Source organism: Wasmannia auropunctata, unplaced genomic scaffold, assembly GCF_000956235.1.
Source record: "Wasmannia auropunctata unplaced genomic scaffold, wasmannia.A_1.0 LD335998.1, whole genome shotgun sequence".
NCBI lineage: Eukaryota > Metazoa > Arthropoda > Insecta > Hymenoptera > Formicidae > Wasmannia > Wasmannia auropunctata.
The window spans coordinates 930466-947758 of NW_012026892.1; the positions used below are offsets into that span (position 1 = coordinate 930466).

The window sequence follows — 17293 nt, forward strand, 5'->3', positions numbered from 1 at the left end:
AGGGGGGGGGGGGAGAGCCGTATTTTATTTCTGTATCGCGCGACCCGAGAGAGACGAGCGAACACGTGCTGCACCCGAAACCTTGGCCCGAATCGCTAGTTATTCGGTCGACGGTGAGCTCGCTTAGCGAAATTCGTTAAATTAGCTCGCGAGATTGCATCGGCCGACTTTTCGCGAAATCTACGGCCGTGATGTCTCTCGAGGCCTCGTCGTTGGCTAACGGTAAACAATACGGTAAACTAACTAATTTCGAATCTAGGTATAGCATTCATAAATTTCAAATATACACAAGAACACCCTGATTAAGAGATTTGAAAAAATCAGAGCTATTTCAGTATATTATTTACACATAAAGAGAACAATATTACTCATAAATGCATTTGCAAAAATATAAAATCTTCGTTAATTATAAAATGACTTACCCAGGATGGCCATCGACGACTCACGCTGGATGGGAAACGGACGGCGGGACGGTGAAAAGTTCGACTTGATGGGATTTAACAAAAGACGCTCCTTTATTATTATCCTCTCTCGATAACAAGTGACTAGCACTTCGAATACAGCGATCGACATCTGCCTGGAATCGAATTACGCACTCTCTCACTCACACGCATACACACGCATAATACATTTCAGAGGGACGCTAATTTCAAGTGGAATGTATATCGTGAAAAAAAGAGAGACACTGGCTTCGCGCCGAGCGATTCCCCGTTCGACGAAGCCAGGTTTAAAAGCCCGTGTTTCACGGTCTCTTTTTTTTCTGCTAGAAACTGACGCGCTAAAGAGGGGATCACGCAATTTACCGCTCGTTACCTATTCATTTTCTTAAACGTAATGTAAATAGAGTTGCTTCTTTTTCTTCGTTTAACACGTCGCATCAAGAAGCACATCAGCTGCTGGCAAAAAAAAGTATAACGGACATCGTCCGGAAGGCACTCTGAAAGTGTTTACGGAACTACGAACCTCAAAAGTCGATCGTAGTCTCTACTCTCTATGCTTGTCGTAGAAAAAGAAGGACGATTTACAAAAACATTGCGCGCGATTGAAGAGCTCGGCAAAAAAAAGGCAAAGAGCCAGCACTTTCTATGATAGAGCAGATGATAATCGATCTGTCATCGCTGACGGACGTAACACGGCATCCATTCACAAACGATCGTTAATATTTTTTTAACCCACTAACAGCTTTATTAAGGCTATTCCTTATTCGTTTATTCCGGTCTGCGAGAAACCAAATGCAAATTATACGATCAAAAAAAAAAACCTAAACTTTATTTTTAGTTGAGATTCAAATCTGTATTATTTCGTATTCGTTTGTTACGATCGTAAATATTCTCGATTAATTATTAGATCAAATAAACAAATCAAATAATCTTTAATTGTAGAATTGTTTCAACACCCGCGCTCATTATTTCTTCTCTCTCGTATGCAAATCTTAATGATTACTCAAGTCTCCGAGACTCTCAGCAGAGTATAAGTGAACGTGTGCGCTATTTACACTTAGGCTACTTTCTTTAGGAACATTAAAGTCATCGAATCAATCACGCCTGGCGATGAAGGTGCTAAAAATCGCTCTCAACGAGAGCACCTCTGCGAACACCTTCCAGATACAATTAAGGCGATAGGCAGAAAATCGAATCGAATCGCGATCTCTTCTTCCACTTGGTGGAAATATCGAAATTTGAAAGACTCACGGGTTTCGTACGGGAGCATTGAAAGAAAAAAAAAATAACAAACCCTAAACAGTATAAAATATTTCATTGTTATGAAAAAAAATATTTAGTTTCAAAATCATGATCAACAAAAGGATAGCTGAAAAATATATAGAAGCGTGAGTTAAACAATCGTGTATAAATATCTTTCGAAGAGTTTAGATGTTTATAAGTATCACTAAAAAAATTAATGAAACGAGAACTTTATACACTGTTTAGGGTTAGTAACGTAATAACTTAAATACCGAGTAATGTGCAAGTATTTTATGTATCCCAAATTATAAAATTTGCACTCGCGGAACCGATTGCGCGATTCGCAATCATAAGATCATTTTCGATAAATCGATCTAAGGACTACGTCGTTCAGGAACAACTTGCCAGTCACTTGTAATCACTGTAAAATATTATCGCAATATTAAAAAGAAAAGTACCTTTGCGTACCGCGAAACAATCTCTCAGTTCTACGTCGACTCGCTTCTCTCACGCCACTGAAAGCAGAATCACACGCGAACACCAAACGTCCTTCTTCGGCACACGAAACAGTTTCTTTTTTCCAAAAATGAATGCCGCCCTCCATGACTGAAATCTTCTTGGAGTCTGGATCTCTCGGCTACTACCGGATGTTGAAAAGAGCCGTAGACACTTTGAGTCAGAGTGCATCGTACCCTGCATGTCCTCGAAACCAGAAAATCAGTCTTGCGTCCTCGGAGTTTTATTAGGAAACCCCCGAATCCAGGACTTCGGGAGTTTGATTGCCATTAGCAAACGCATCTTTCTTCAAGACGCTTGAAGAAAAGGATCGCTTTCTCGCCGTCAAAGGACACTTCCAAAAACGGTCTTCCGGATCCTGATAATGACTGCCTTTCGTCAGAAAGGCACAAGGGAGATTCTGCATGTCCTTACTGAAAACTTCGTCAGCGATTGGAATAGACGTTGCTGCTGAGGACGACGATGTCAGTTCTCCTGCCTGGCTCATCTCGTCCTCCGAGGAGGAGGGCGCATAGAAGGCGTCATATGCTCAACGACGGCCTTTTCTTACGGTCCTTGGTGGTGTTTTTGCCGAAGATCGTCCCGAGGACCCTCGAGACCGAGTGTACGCCCAGCTTCCTGCGGATCGGCAACGCTCGCAGAAGCTGGACCGACCTCGCCTCCCGCAGGAGCGCCTGAAAAGCTAACGCCGCCCCCGCGGGACTCTCCGCGGCGCTCACCTCGTAAAACTGACATCCGTGCGCCAGCGACAGCTGTTGGCCTTCGTCCACGCAGACCTCTCTGCAACAGAAACGTTTATCGATCCCTCTTTAACGAGCTCTTTGACGAATGCGCGCCTTCGAGATGCCTAAGATTTAAAGAAGAGACTCTCGAAATGTCAAAAGCGTACTTTGGAATCTTTCGTTAATAATTCGATGTAACTCGGAGTGTCCGCTTTGCATACTGAAAGTCCTGCATTTAAATCTAAGCTTCTCCAAATTCCTCCATTTAATAGCATAAATAGATTTAGATTTTAATGTTATTTGATTGAAAATTAAAAATTGTAAAACTAAAATTACGTAAGCTTTCTAAGATTAGCGTGAATTTTCATCTCGTAATAGCTTTAAGATTTCAATTCTTAAAAACAACAAAAATTTGAAGATCTTTTAGTTTTATAACTTCGAAATCGTAAAACTTTGTGATTTACAGCCTCCCCTGCTTTATAACTCTCTTTATAATTGGAGACTCGGAACACGTTCGTCGCTTGAAGAGGATCGTCATTTCGTATGATTCACAAGGAGTGGTTTATGTCGCGGAACACTCGAATCATGTGTTGAAACATCGATCGGGAGCGGCGGAAATGCGGACCGGATGCTGCGGGCGTTCGCAGATTTATACCGCCGGCGGCGGCGGACGTTGCGCCTTCCAAGTCAATGGAATCGTCCAAGGCTGGAAATTAAATCCTCGCAAAACGGCAGAACATACCGGGCCGACGACGGATGCTATGAGTTTGGCAAACACCAGACGCGTGAAGAGAGAGAGGTGATTGAACGGCGACCGCGTAAAGACCATACATTTATGAGAGGAAGCGGAGTCACTGGAATTTCGCCAGGATGAGGCCCGCCAGGCGCCGCAGGATATTTATGATGTTAGGGTTAATAAGAGCTTTGTTAGCTCTTGTATATTTCTGTACGTCTATAATGCGCGCTGTCACGTTTATTATAATACATGGGACATTATTTCATACAAAGTAGAGAGTGGAACGAATATAGAAATATTCGCAGGATTATTTAATTTTAAAAATAAAATTTTAACATATTTAAGAGATACTATATGTATATGCGAACTTGTGTGTGATAGATATTAGACATTTCATTAGTGCTTAAAAAGTTTCGAAATATTAGATTAATTTTTTAGTTTCACACATTACAATATTGGCCTTTTAAATTGACTTTCGAGATATTCGATGAACGGCCGTAGGATGCTTTATGCATTTTAATTAGCACAAAAAATGCAGACCAAAAGATTCAGGATCTTCGAGATGCTTGGAACGAAGGTGGCAGGGCGTAAGAAGGGAGGGTATCCCTGTATATTTCCAGCGCAAAAAGAAACAGATAGATAGAGAGAGAGAGAGCGTGGCTCTGCGTGTGGGGCAGAGGAACTCCGATATTTATGGAGACAATTAAATTCGCAAGAAACACATGATCCTCACAGGGCGCGCGATTCGAGGAGAGGGCACGTGGGAGGGCGAGCGATTAGACGCGATCGTGCACAAGCCGACGTGCCACGCTCGCGGCCGTTAATATCTCCCCGTTCCCTTTTATATTTTATACGCGGGGCGATCCCCCTTGCACCCCGGCCGTTGTTTACGAGCGGCGAGTGTTGATTTCTGACATTCCCGTGCTCTTTCTCAATTCGCAGTAGACGGACGAAATAATTTACGATGAGTATTCTGAGACAAGAAACACGTCAATACGCTTAATCGGATAATATACCATAAAAATGGATACATGAAAGGATGATGAAGATTTGTGGGGAAGAAGAGAAGTTGCTTTTCAAGTACCTACATGTTGCGGATCAAAAGATTTCCAAGATTTCAATAGTGGAAATTTTTCAAATGATATGTGAGATTTCCAATATGACGAAAACTTAGAAAGAAAACGAATTTAAAATACACAAAATACGAAAGTTGCAAAGATAAGAAAAATCAGAGTGTCTGAGAAACCAAGATACTTCAATCGAAACGGAAGTGGCTCTTCCTGAACCAGTCTATCTTGTCGCGCCTCGCTGCGTGGAATTGTTGGTCGCGATATTTCGAGATAAGCGTTATCGATGCGCAATATTCGCGGCTGAACGACGCGACAGGCTCTCTGGATGCATCTAAAAGCGGCGAAAACTCGTTCTCAGAGTGGAGAGTGGTCTCACCAGCCCTGCAGCGCGGACTTCACTCTAATCTTTATGAACTCCATTAAGACGACGAGCCTGGCTACCGGATAGGGGAGACCACGACGCGCGGCGCGGCGGTTCTCTCGTCTCACAGATCAGTCTTCCCCGAGAGTTCGATTTTCGCGCGCCTTCTCCATTTAAGAGTTTTAAAATCTATCATCAATTATCTAACATTGCCTGATTTCTTAAAAATTGTTCTTTCTTCTTCTATAAGTAATTTCAAAAGTTGTAAGTTATTTCACACTCCCATAAATTCATTTCAAAACTTTGATAACTCGGAACTTTAAACTCTTCAAGAAGCTTTCTTGAAGCTAAGAAAAACTCTTTTAAACTCTTATGCTTATACACGGAAAGAATAATGTTGCTGGATTCAGATCTGAAAGTAATTTTTGTTCGATAATCAAAATAATTTTGTGTAAAAGGCAAAATGTGATTGCTCAAATATCAAAACGTTTTATAGTAATACTTATCAGTTTTAATATTCCAACAAAATATTTTGACGGTTTAACAAAAAAAATTATTTTCAGATCTATTCAGTAAAATTTTTAGACCTTTTAACAAAAACGTTCTTTTCGTATGAGATTTTACAGTCTTGTAATAAATTATTTATTCTTCATAAAATTAAATTATTAACATTTTGAACTGTTATATAAATGCTACACTTCGAAACTGAGATATTTGGGTAGTTTGAAATCTTAAAATTTTAAAACTCTTAAAAAACTGAAAAAAAAAATTAGAATTTTAAGTTATAAAGTTCAAGGTTTTATAATAAATAATATACACGCGCCTCTTTAGGCAGACTTCATTTTGTTTCATGGTCTCACATGTAAAGTAGCGTCACGCCCGATAAGATTAACTTAAAATTGATCATTTTCCCTGCATGCGACACGCAAGGAGAGGCGCGCTGTAATTTATGACCCGGGGATCGATGGATCTCTCGAATAATTCCGGTTTAATTAAATTTCTCGACGATAATCGTGACAGTTACGAAGAGCGTGTATCTCTTACATGCCATCAAAATGCCAGTTACGTAAATCGAATTGCTCTTTTCCCGCCAGCGCCGCAATCGCTGTCGCGGATCGACGGCCGATCGCTCGCTTGCAACACCGTCAGGTCTGTGACATTTTATTTGTGTGACATTTTTGGTATTTGCCCGTGGCTATCGGGACACCCCGTCGTCTTTCCCTTTGTTAACTCTCCGCAAAACTCCCAGCGAGTGCACGACACTTTATTTACCTCGATCATGTACTCGTGTACGTCTTATAAAACTCGACCTCTGCCTCGTCATCTTCGTTGTTTTAAAGGTGACTCGGAGGTGGAAATACCGAGAGTCGAATTCCATTGTGCCTATTTCGACTTGTTTCCCCCTTTTTAATCTACATAATATTTTGACCATCGGGGATATCGTTTCTAAAAAAAATTATCAAATTCAAAGAACTAATTTGAAATATTTGAATCTTCGTAATAATACATTTTTCGATTGGATCCTTGAAGATTTTCGTAGTAGATGTAGATTTTTGAATAGAATAATATATTTTCAAGTCAAGTTTTAAATGAATGTATATTTAACATCGGTAATTACGCATCCGGCCTTTCGATCAACTTTTATTTTAAAGACGATAAAGCACGAACGACTTCGAATTCCTTCGTGAATGGAGTCCCGGCATGGGATGTATACTTTTTCAAGGCATCCTGTATATAGTAGCATCGAGCGTATGTAATTGCGGCGCCGCGCCGCCGTCGTTACTAGATCATCGGTGAGATTTCTCCCGGTATGCAAAGCCCCATAAAGGGCAACGTAAGGAAGAGAAGGTAGGCTCGTAAGGCGAGAAAAGGAGCGTGTCTTCGTTAACGACGATCCGCATTCCTGCGGGAATCGCGCGGGAAATTCCTCTCCGTCCGACGAAGAAGGGGGATACCAAGTGAGGTCCTGTTCACCTACGTGTTTCTTCCGCGACTACAACGGTCGAGGCGTGATCTTCGCGATGCGAGCGACGTAACAAGCGATAATGAAGACGATTCATTAGCGGAAAGAACCAAAATGAAGATTATCTCCGGGCAATCGAGTGTGTAAAAGAAATTCAAGTCTCTTCAAGAAAGTACTAATTAATCTTAAATAAAATGTTATATTGGTACTTGATTAATATTCGAATAATTCCATAAAATTTACGTAAAATTAACGTAATATTAGATCGTAAAAATTTTATTATATCCATATATTTTACTACAGAAAAAATTTTATTTCTTGATAAAATGAAAAATAGATAGTTTCATTTACAGTCACTAAACTAATAAGATTTTTTTTAAAAGATTCAAACCTAAGAGAAAGCATTTTATATTCTTCACATTTGTGTTTGAAAGAAAACCATCGATCCGTGAATCCTCAGCGAGTTCATGAGGTGTGCGTCTCGAGAAATTCGAATATTTATTCACACGCGCGTCACTGTCCTGTTAATTTATCTGCAGCGGACACATGAGAAGCCGATCGAGCAAGGCTAATGAGCCGCCACTCTTTATTCAAGTTACAAGCAAAAACGGCGAACGCGCGCGCGTATTTCCTAGCTTTCTCTCGCCCGAATCACGCAACGTCGTCGATGATGCACTTTGAGCGATTGGTTGCATAAAATGCGACAAGATGTATTAGCGCCCAAGAAACCGCACGCAAGCCACACCTGTTTGTATCGCGCGTCTTTTATCGAACAACCTACATTTTTTTGCATGATTTTTCGTTCGACATCATCACATTCTGCAGACGTAGAAAATCACGACTCGATTACGCATCGAAGAAGTTTATACAGCTTTTATAGAAGCCCGTCGCGTCGCCAAATTAATTGCAAGATATAGTTTGTTAAATTAGACTCATCATCATTAAGAGACAGATATTTCTCCCATAAATTAAAAATTAATGTATCTCATAAATCTTGCAGTAGAAACTTTTAAATTCTTGAATTCTCAAATAATCTCCGGAGAGATTTAAATTGCTGATTCTAAATTTTGAAAGATCTATAATATACAGATCTTTCCAAGAGCACGACATAAAAAAAAACGAGGAAATTTATACAATAACTTAATATCTTCGCACCTCTCCTACCGTTTTCTACTACGATTGGCAATTGCTCCTTGATATGCATTTATTCGCATACTTGTCGACCCGCCCAATCCGCGATACGTGAAACATGACACGTGGCATCTAGCGCGGACCGCAGCGTCAGTATCGGATGCCGCCGATTCGAGAGGCACCCGGTAGTGGTCGTTCGTCGCTCGTCTAGAAACCGTTCACGCGATATTTCGCCATGCCAGATCTGTTTACCTGTCCAAGTCGCCTGACCGACTTGGATGAGTCGCTCGCCGGAGAGTTGACGTGCCAGTCGGCCGATTAACTTACTCCGTCATCGTGTGGCCGATCGAACGTTCGTTCGGTTCGTTGAACTGGTTTCTGCGAAAACGCGCGCTGTGCCGGCAAAAAAAAAAAGAAACTTAAGCGCGCGCGCGGCAAAAAATCCCTCCTCAAACAAGAACGTCGTACAAAAAGTTTCTAGCAATTCCGGTAGTAGATGCAAATTACACGAGAGAAGTCATAGAAATTAATAATATCAAGCCATAGCTCACAATCGGAGATTAGACATTCGAAACACTCGATCGAAGATGTAAGGATTTTGTATAATTCAACGATAAGTCTCTCCTACGTGCATACTTAAGGTCTGTAACTTTGGAACATAAAGGTCTAAAATGCCTTATTTTCCTGTTATGCGAGACACCGAGAAGCAACCGGTTCGTGGTGGGCAACGTGCAGCGTGGTGAGCGAGTGCAGAAGAGACAAACGGAATCATGCTGGGACAACCCGATAAAATGCCGCTAGGGCTGCCTAGGAAAAAATACGAATCGCGTGGCTCACGCGAAATCTCACCCCGTCCAGGAAACAGCCGGGCGAGGATCCTGTTACTCGCAGGTGGAAAGTGAAGCGCAGGATTAATAGACGTGCACGTGTGCGATCGGCCGGGATAAAACGCGACGTTGAAAGAAAAAGAGGAACGATCGAATAATCGACGACTCGCCGAGGGCGATACATAAGGCAGCGTCGCGCGATCGGTGATCGCGCGACGCGAAATGATATTGTAATTCTTGCGCCGTGCGAGCCACTTAAGCGGCCCTCATACGATCCGTATCGGGCAATCGAGTGAGCTCCGCGACCCGATAAATGTCGATTCCGAGAACGGGATTCGCCATCGTAGTCATGACGCGTGTTTGGAGCTGAATAAAGCGCACGAGATCAACGATCTTGATCTTCACGACAAATCGCGAACCAGAGGTACAATTTTTCCTCGAGAGAAGACATTTCTCGCGAGCGGAAAAATATTTTGTCTCTCTAATATTCAACATCTCTTTCATTAAATCCGATATATCAAAATTTTAGAAGTTATATGTACCTTCAATCTATTTAATTAAAAAAAAATAATTACTGTTAATAAAAGATATATTTTGAAACAGAAATATTGACCGTGTGAGAACCCCTTAAAGACGACAATCGACGAAGTGTGCCAGACTTGCGAGGCCGCGGGTAAAAATGGGCCACGTGTAAGCACAACATTACTTACGAACACCCAAGCAGTTTTTCTTTTAGTTTTATCAGCGCGGGAAATATATTCAGCTTGCGTTCAAGTATCATGTAGACTATTAATAATTATTCAACAGCCGATTGAAATGTAACTACGGTAACATAATAATTCGAATTCCGCAAGTTCCACCTGATGATATCGGATAAATTATAACTCGGAGGGAAACGATTATTAATTATAATTATATATAATACACGCGATAAACGGTGCTGCGAGACGCACCGGAAGGGGACTCCTCTCGCGATGAAGTGCGGCGAAAAATTACGTCACTACTGATTTATTGATAATTACCGTTTTTACGATGCGCGTGCGTGCGGTTTACTTGGTCGTATATCAGTCAGCAGATCGTCATCGGACGTTACCGGTGATACACGCCCGCCCCTTCGCACGGCACCGTTAATCATACTTCTAACAATGTGTGATTTACGCTTACCGTGCATGATCCAAATCTCTCTTGTTGCCGAGCAGGAGGGCGGTGAAATAGGACGGCAGGCGTAGATCCGCGAGTTGCTTGAGAAGTCCACGGGCTTCCTGAAAGCTCCGCTTACATGTCACGCTGTAGACCACGACGAAGGCCTCGCCCCATCGTATATGCGAGTACAGGCAGCCATTCTCCTGAAACAATCGATGGAACACGGACTGATCACTATGACATTCACGAATCGAGAATCGGATTTAATTTGACGTATCTCTATTCGTATATCTGTCGATATCCCAGCGCGTTTGAATGTACATACGACACTCTGTCTCTCTATAGATGCTATCGGCAAATAGAAATCGATCTTAGATTCTAAATCCTTCCGTGTTCTGAGAGGAGAGAATCGCGTTTGTATTATGTTATTGAAAGATTAGAAACTTAAAAAAAAAAACTCTTATTAGGATTATGCTCGGAATTTTCGCATCTCGAAATATACGCACGATTAGTTTTGTTGAAATACATGTGCCACCAGAACGTCATTTATTTACGCACGTGGATAAAATTGTCTTTAATGATTGTAAAAAAAAAATGTGTATCGGATGAACGCGTTCAAAATTCGTTGCGCGTTGATTCCACAACTTGCGTTCATAAATTTCAGCCATCACCTAAACTGCGGTACATCCGGCGGGAATGAATTTTATAGAGTGAGATAAATATACACCTGGTACGCGTGTGGGTATACACGGGCGTTATTTACGGTCAAATCTGTCGAATTAACATTGCGTGTATAACGTGCTCGTAAATAAGCGTCGCAAGAACCGGCGGGTACATTCCTTCCACACAACGCAATGTTATAACGCCTTAAGAGTATTGTTGATATTTATAAAAATGAGCTTCAAAACCGATTGGTCCAAACTCAGCTCGAATTTAATCATAAATGTGAGTCATGATCTAGGGAGATTTGAAACGTTACCAATATTAAAATTACGAAATCTTTTGTCCCGAGACTGTATAGAGTCTCAAAATTATAGAATTTGGATTTTTTTTAAATTTCTAATCATACAATTTAAAAGTTATAGAGGTGCGGTTTCGATAATGGCAATTTTAATATTATCGAATCTCACAGGACTTTAAATAAGAAGACCGCGAAATTGTATAATTATAAAGATAAGATACTTTGTTTAAATCTTTTTAGATTTTCGTTATTCTGGCAGTTTCGTACTTTAAAAGGACAAAAAGATCTGAATTTTTTAATATCTCGAACAAGGATATACCATCCCCGGCTGTAGTCCCTAACAGACACCATCGACGTAAAACGTCGGCAGGCGTGCATCTGTCGCGTCGCGAGACATGCCCGAGCCGCTCATAAATATTTATTGATCGATTGTATTCGCGAGGCAATTGAACGCGATGCCGGAATTGCGTTCGCGCGTGTCGCGTGAATACATCGGCGTGGCGGGTTGTGCAATCCGCCGCCGACGTGATTCGTCCAGTTATGAAATAATGCAGAACGCCTCTTGATTAAGCAACGCCTTTAACGCACTTTGCATCGCGTCGCGTAATTTCGTGAAAATAAGCCGTAATTATTCACCGACATCTCCCATGTCTCCTCACGGTTCAACGTGACAAATAAGCAAGTGCATACGTGACAATCCAATCTGCATTTATAATTTCGCCTGTAAATACATCTTCGTATTTAATTTAATTTCGACTGGCAAATTTAGAGAGAACAGTCTTGAAATGGAATTAAGTTGATGCATGTAACCGAGATATTCGATGTATATAAATTGAATTAAAGATACACGCAACATTTATGCAGGTATTTAATGTATACATACATTAATTTAAAATATAATATTTTTCATTATGTAGCTTTTTACGTTTAAGATTTTTCAAGAAAAAGATTACAGACGACATTAATAAATTAATTGAGCATGATTAATAATTTTAAAGTGACCTTTGAAAACCACAAGTTTCGTAACGTTCTGTAAAAATTTGAAGAACTGTTAGGAAATGCCGGTAGAAAAATTTACTGGTAGACTATAATTTTCGACGGGCGGTCTCCTTAACGACGCGACAGTTAACAGAACGATAGGACGAAACGATCGTGCTGTCCATTCGGAATCGATTCAAGTGGGCGAGAACCGCGCGCTTTAACACCTACGCGATCCCGCCGGATAAGCAACGATCCCCCCGACGACGAAGTTATGTTTCTTCGTGTTCGTCGCGCAGATAACGATCCCCCCGGCTATTCGCCTTTACGTACAGCGTCAGGTATTGTCGGCTAATAATGCTCTCCCTCGATTAGAAGTCCGCGTATTCCACATAAACGGCTTTCCGTCGAGATCAATGAATATGCGGGTGTCCGGAGCCTTGAATTCCAGCGTCATGACTCAGACGCGTATGGTACATTGAAAAAATATTACTCACTGCATGGAATACTCTGTGTTTGACATAGTTATGCAATGGAATAAAACGATATCTTATATTTTCATTGAAAATGAAAAGAGATAAGTATTGAAACCAAAACGCACGTTATATATCTTTTTTTTATTATTGTTATACAAATTTTATATATCACAAAATATCTATATATACTTGTAATATTTTTCTTAAAAAAATCATGTATTGTACTAATTGTAAGAAATTAGTTTTGAAAAAATTAGTTTTGAAAAAATCATGTATTGTACTAATTGTAAGAAATTAGTTTTGGAACTTGATCCTATATATAGAATGATTACGAATTCTATTATTAATGTAGCATATATAATAGTCGACAATGCATTTGGGTTTTATTTGTGTTTTGTTACTTTAAAGTATTTTTATTTATGCTGTTTGCAGGATTCTTTACTCTCTCCGCTTTTCTAAATACCAGTGGCGCGAATTGAGTCTGGGAAGCGGAACTACGAACGTGGACCGGCGTATTCCAGGACGTATCTTACCTTCGTGCGACAATGCACCTTTCTACGAAAGCGACATCAACCAACCCGACTCCGCGGGACGCCGCATTATTGCCTGGCCACTGACAATGAATTACAGTGTTATTACTCGTATAGTTTTACAACGATAGAGTTCCTACCGGGTTCACCCCTAGATAAGAAGAAGAAAGAGAAAGAGAGAGAGGGAGAGAATACTACCAGCAATTTATAGTTGATATAACGAGTTGGCAGTGGTCCCGAGGTGGAGGAGAGTAAAGTCAAGGCAATAAACTGAATTATCGTTGTAACACTTTGATTCGCGCGTTACGACCGGTGTACATGGGAAAGATCGAGTCCACGGGTGTATATTGACGACAAACAAACGAGTTGAAAACAAAAAAAAATCATTGATATTCATTAATCGCGACGCTTACACAGCTATACTCCGGTCTGCTTACGAGCGTATACAACTATAAATAAACATTAATTCTGTTGCTTAAGTTAACATTGATTCATCTCGCGAAACGTGCAGCGCATCGTTTGTAAAAAAACAGTCGTGAAAAACATCCCGAAGTGGCCCGCGTCTCATCTCCTTTTTTTTCCCGATATACGATTAAAACCGTTACTCTCAGAGAAACACAAGGAAAGTTACACGATCTTCTGACGTCGAACCCTAACAGTTTTGAGAGACATTCGGGCGCGTATTGACGTTCGCGCGCGGCTTGTTTGCGCACATGTGCACCGTCGAAAAGTTAAGATAAGCCCGCCAAAGTGGAATTTCAATGCCGATCTGAAACTTCGTCATCGCGACGGAGACCGATTGCGTCGGCATACCGCGGGTGTAACGACTTGTAGAAACATATTTAGAAATTTCCGACAGCGGCGCGAATTAATGTGACGCGGAGGAAGATGAAAATACGCATTAAATTGAGATGTACGCATTCCAGAGGAGAGCTCGACGATTCGTAACTCGCTGTAATTAAGATTAAGATTTACTTGTATTAATTGAAAATGTCAGACGAGCCATTTTAAGCAAACGAACTCGTGTTTACTTCTGCAGAAGCGTCACCTAAACCAAGATTGAAATTAATCGACACTGACGAAATAAATATGCATGACTACATTCCTCTGATACGATTTGACATACAACGAATCCTAAATTGGAGTAGACAGAAGATTCAGTATAGGTATATACTATATAACGTGCGGCACTAATGGAAAGCAAGAGCGCCGGCCAATCGCATCCGGTACACGCAAGTCCCAAATTGCATCGTTACATTCGATCTTCCGTTCCCTGCCGTTCTCTCTTCCTCCCCCCCCCCTCCGCCCCTCCCTCATCATCTCCCAACTTCTTCGCCGGGGGCAAGAAGGGCGCGCGCTTAATTATCAATTATCTACCGGCCCTCCCACGAAAAGCAATCGCAATTACGAGCCGGTCACGAGGCCAGGGGGACCAGTCAGCCCCCTTTTCTTCCTCCCTCGCTCATTCCGCTGCCCTCCCCGCCGTACGGAGATTTATTTCGTACGTGCACGCGGATGAAGAACAATGCGAGAATTGGGGAAGTGTGTCACCAGGCTGCCGGCACTCTTCATATTCGCGAGGCGGAACACACCTGGGCGCCACGCGGCGCGCAGCATCCCGGAGCGGAGCGAAGCGGGCTGGCTGGCCGGCCGGTTGGTCCGAGGAGATGAGGCGGTATGATTGATACTTTATTGCGGTACGCGCGCGCGCGCGCGCCATTGACCCGCAAAACCATATGTAGATTGTAAGAAATGAGACGCGCGAAAATGACAACAAAACAAAACGAGATAAGTGAGAGAGGGCGGAAGAGAAAGAGGCGAGAGAGAAAAAGAAAGAGGGGGAGGGGAAGGAGACATCGGTGGGAGGAAAAAATTAATCTACCAAAAGTAGAACGTCCGCGCGATTGGGACAAGATGAAGTACGATTGATACTTTATTGCGGCCCGAGACATTGACCTATATATCGAAATTATAGACTGAATAATCATATGTAGATTATAAAAATGCAACGTACGACCGGTTGCACAGTCAGACTATAACGTCAGTTGGCAGGCACGGCCGTTGTTAATCAACTTTCCCTTCTCTATCGACGGATCGAAATGGAATTTAATCGATCAGGTGGGACAAAAAGAAATACGAGAAGAGAAGTGTATAAAGTACTTCAAGTATCTTCTCGAATCTCTTGCAGCTGAGAGGTGGTAAAACGTTACGGAAATGCGCGGCATCTGTCTTTATTTATCTCCTCTATTCTTAATGTTTCGTAAAAGTACAAGAATACAAGCCGCGTGTTTGTTAATGCAATTACCGTCAAGAGTTTATGTAAGTGTATAGAGCGGTCAATTGTTCGGAATTGATTATCGCGCAATGATATATATTTACTCTGACACCGTAAATCTTGACAACTGAATCGCAGAGGCAGCTCTCTAACTATTCCCATCGTTTCGGTACGGCCGTACCATTATCCAGACGGTTATGAGAAGAGGAAACGGTAAGACGATCAGCTGACGCGAGAATATTTGCGGAGCGGACCGCGGAGCCGTTGGTAATGATATAAATCGGTCTTATAAATGGTTTCCGTGGTGGGCTTATCTCGACTGGCCGAAGATTTACGTGACGAGGAACAATGCACGATGGAAGTATTAATCGTGGCGGTCGACGAGGTCGAGAGCCCAGCCGAGAGCCAGTCAGCAGCCACCTACCCATTTGTTGCTCGACTTCCTACCTACGTGGCCGATTCCGCTGGAGAGCGCCTACCTGAACTCCCGTGCCCTTGTTAAGCCCGTGTTATTATTATACTTGCGTTGTGGAACACCTACTGCGATCCTCGTGATCGATATTGCAACGAAAGGGTCTCTCTCACTTTCTGTCTTTCTCTCTCTCTCTCTTTCGCTCCCTCTTCTTTTTCTCTCGGAAGCCAAGCGGAAATTCTATGAAATCCGAGCCGAGAACAATCGGCTTGGTCGCCGGTTATGCAGAAAAGTGCAATTATTACCTGCAGCTCGGCTGGGGTATCGTTCAACAACCCGGATTTTTCGAATTCCATGTGTTCGGAGGACTTTGAAACTTAGATCGCTAAATGTCGGTGCCATCGGATATTTTTAAAGCTTAACACAACTGGCAGTTGGAATTTTGCCGATTCTTTTCGGATTCTTCTTAGGACAATTAAAAGTTTACGTCTTCTCGAATCACGTCACTTCAATTCAAGGTGATGCATTTTTTAAATATGCGCGTATGCGAAAAGACCCACGCGTTGGATCGGAATTTAACTCGGACGGATTAAAATCGAGATAAATCATTTCGTCGTCAGAAACCGTCCTTCTCGGATGTAAATAGAACCTAAGAGTGCATTCACGTCTTTTATCTCGGCGGCCGTGCCAGTAAAGGTCTACCAGATACCATAGAAGGTAATAAGAATCCAGCGAATAAAATTATTGCCTCGTGGCAGCACGTATGGCTTATCAAGTGGATGTATGTGTACGCGATCATGTTGCCAAAGCGTTTGATACTTAAATCGAAATTGAAATGCGATTATTATTGGTCTGACATTGTGCGATCGGTATCTAAAAATTTCTAAAAAGTCGCGAGATGTTCTTATTTATATCCAATCATTTATATCCAATGAAACATATTTCCATCTAACCAGTGAAATAAATCGAGATTTAAGGATTCGTTTGCTAAAACTATGAGACTTCGAGAATTCGAAATCTTCAAACTTGGAATCTTTCAATCTTCTTCGGAATCTTCGAAATTCCTGATCATATTGTTACACTCAAATATTTAATACGAGATGCAACAGAACGGGTTTCTTAATTAGACTTAATGAAGACAATTCATTATTGGTTGACGCAAACGCAGTAGCGCTTTGAAATTAATTAAGTCCAGATTCGCGGAGACGCTAGCGGGCATTAGCGAGTAAGAGGCGGCAAGAAACGTTTCCTGGCATTCCCGGGGGGGAGGGGGGGGGTGAGGATTTATAGCCGCTTCTCGCGCGGGTCTTGCGGACGCGACTTAAGACGCGTGCCGCTGTCACTGCGGCCGGTACCAGTGACAGTCAGCCCTGCCGACTGTCTTCGTTGGTAATTGACATCACGATCCGCATGTCCGCGTGCGCCAGACGCACGCACACTGGGACACCGGCTGCAAAAAGGGCCCTCCTCTCATCGGTTCCCTCTCGACCTGTCGCCCGACGCGTGCCTA

The 17293-nt window shown here is 42.1% G+C and overlaps 1 protein-coding gene across 2 annotated transcripts in view; it reads right to left on the bottom strand.

Annotated features, from left to right (window-relative positions):
* Positions 1–496: 496 nt before the first annotated feature.
* Positions 497–17293, bottom strand: part of LOC105453572 (ras-related and estrogen-regulated growth inhibitor-like) — a 38034-nt gene continuing 21237 nt past the window's right edge. Inside the window, exons 5-7 of one of the 2 annotated variants that reach the window (XR_974888.1) lie at positions 10173–10354; positions 2141–2978; positions 497–577 (exon numbers count right to left, since the gene is read on the bottom strand). Coding sequence is in view for 1 of the 2 variants with exons in the window: in XM_011695641.1 (XP_011693943.1) it covers positions 2720–2978; positions 10173–10354 (441 nt within the window). In the remaining variant the exon portion in view is untranslated. Of the gene's footprint in view, positions 2979–10172; positions 10355–17293 lie in introns of both variants that reach the window. The other variant, XM_011695641.1, reaches the window with a different exon arrangement.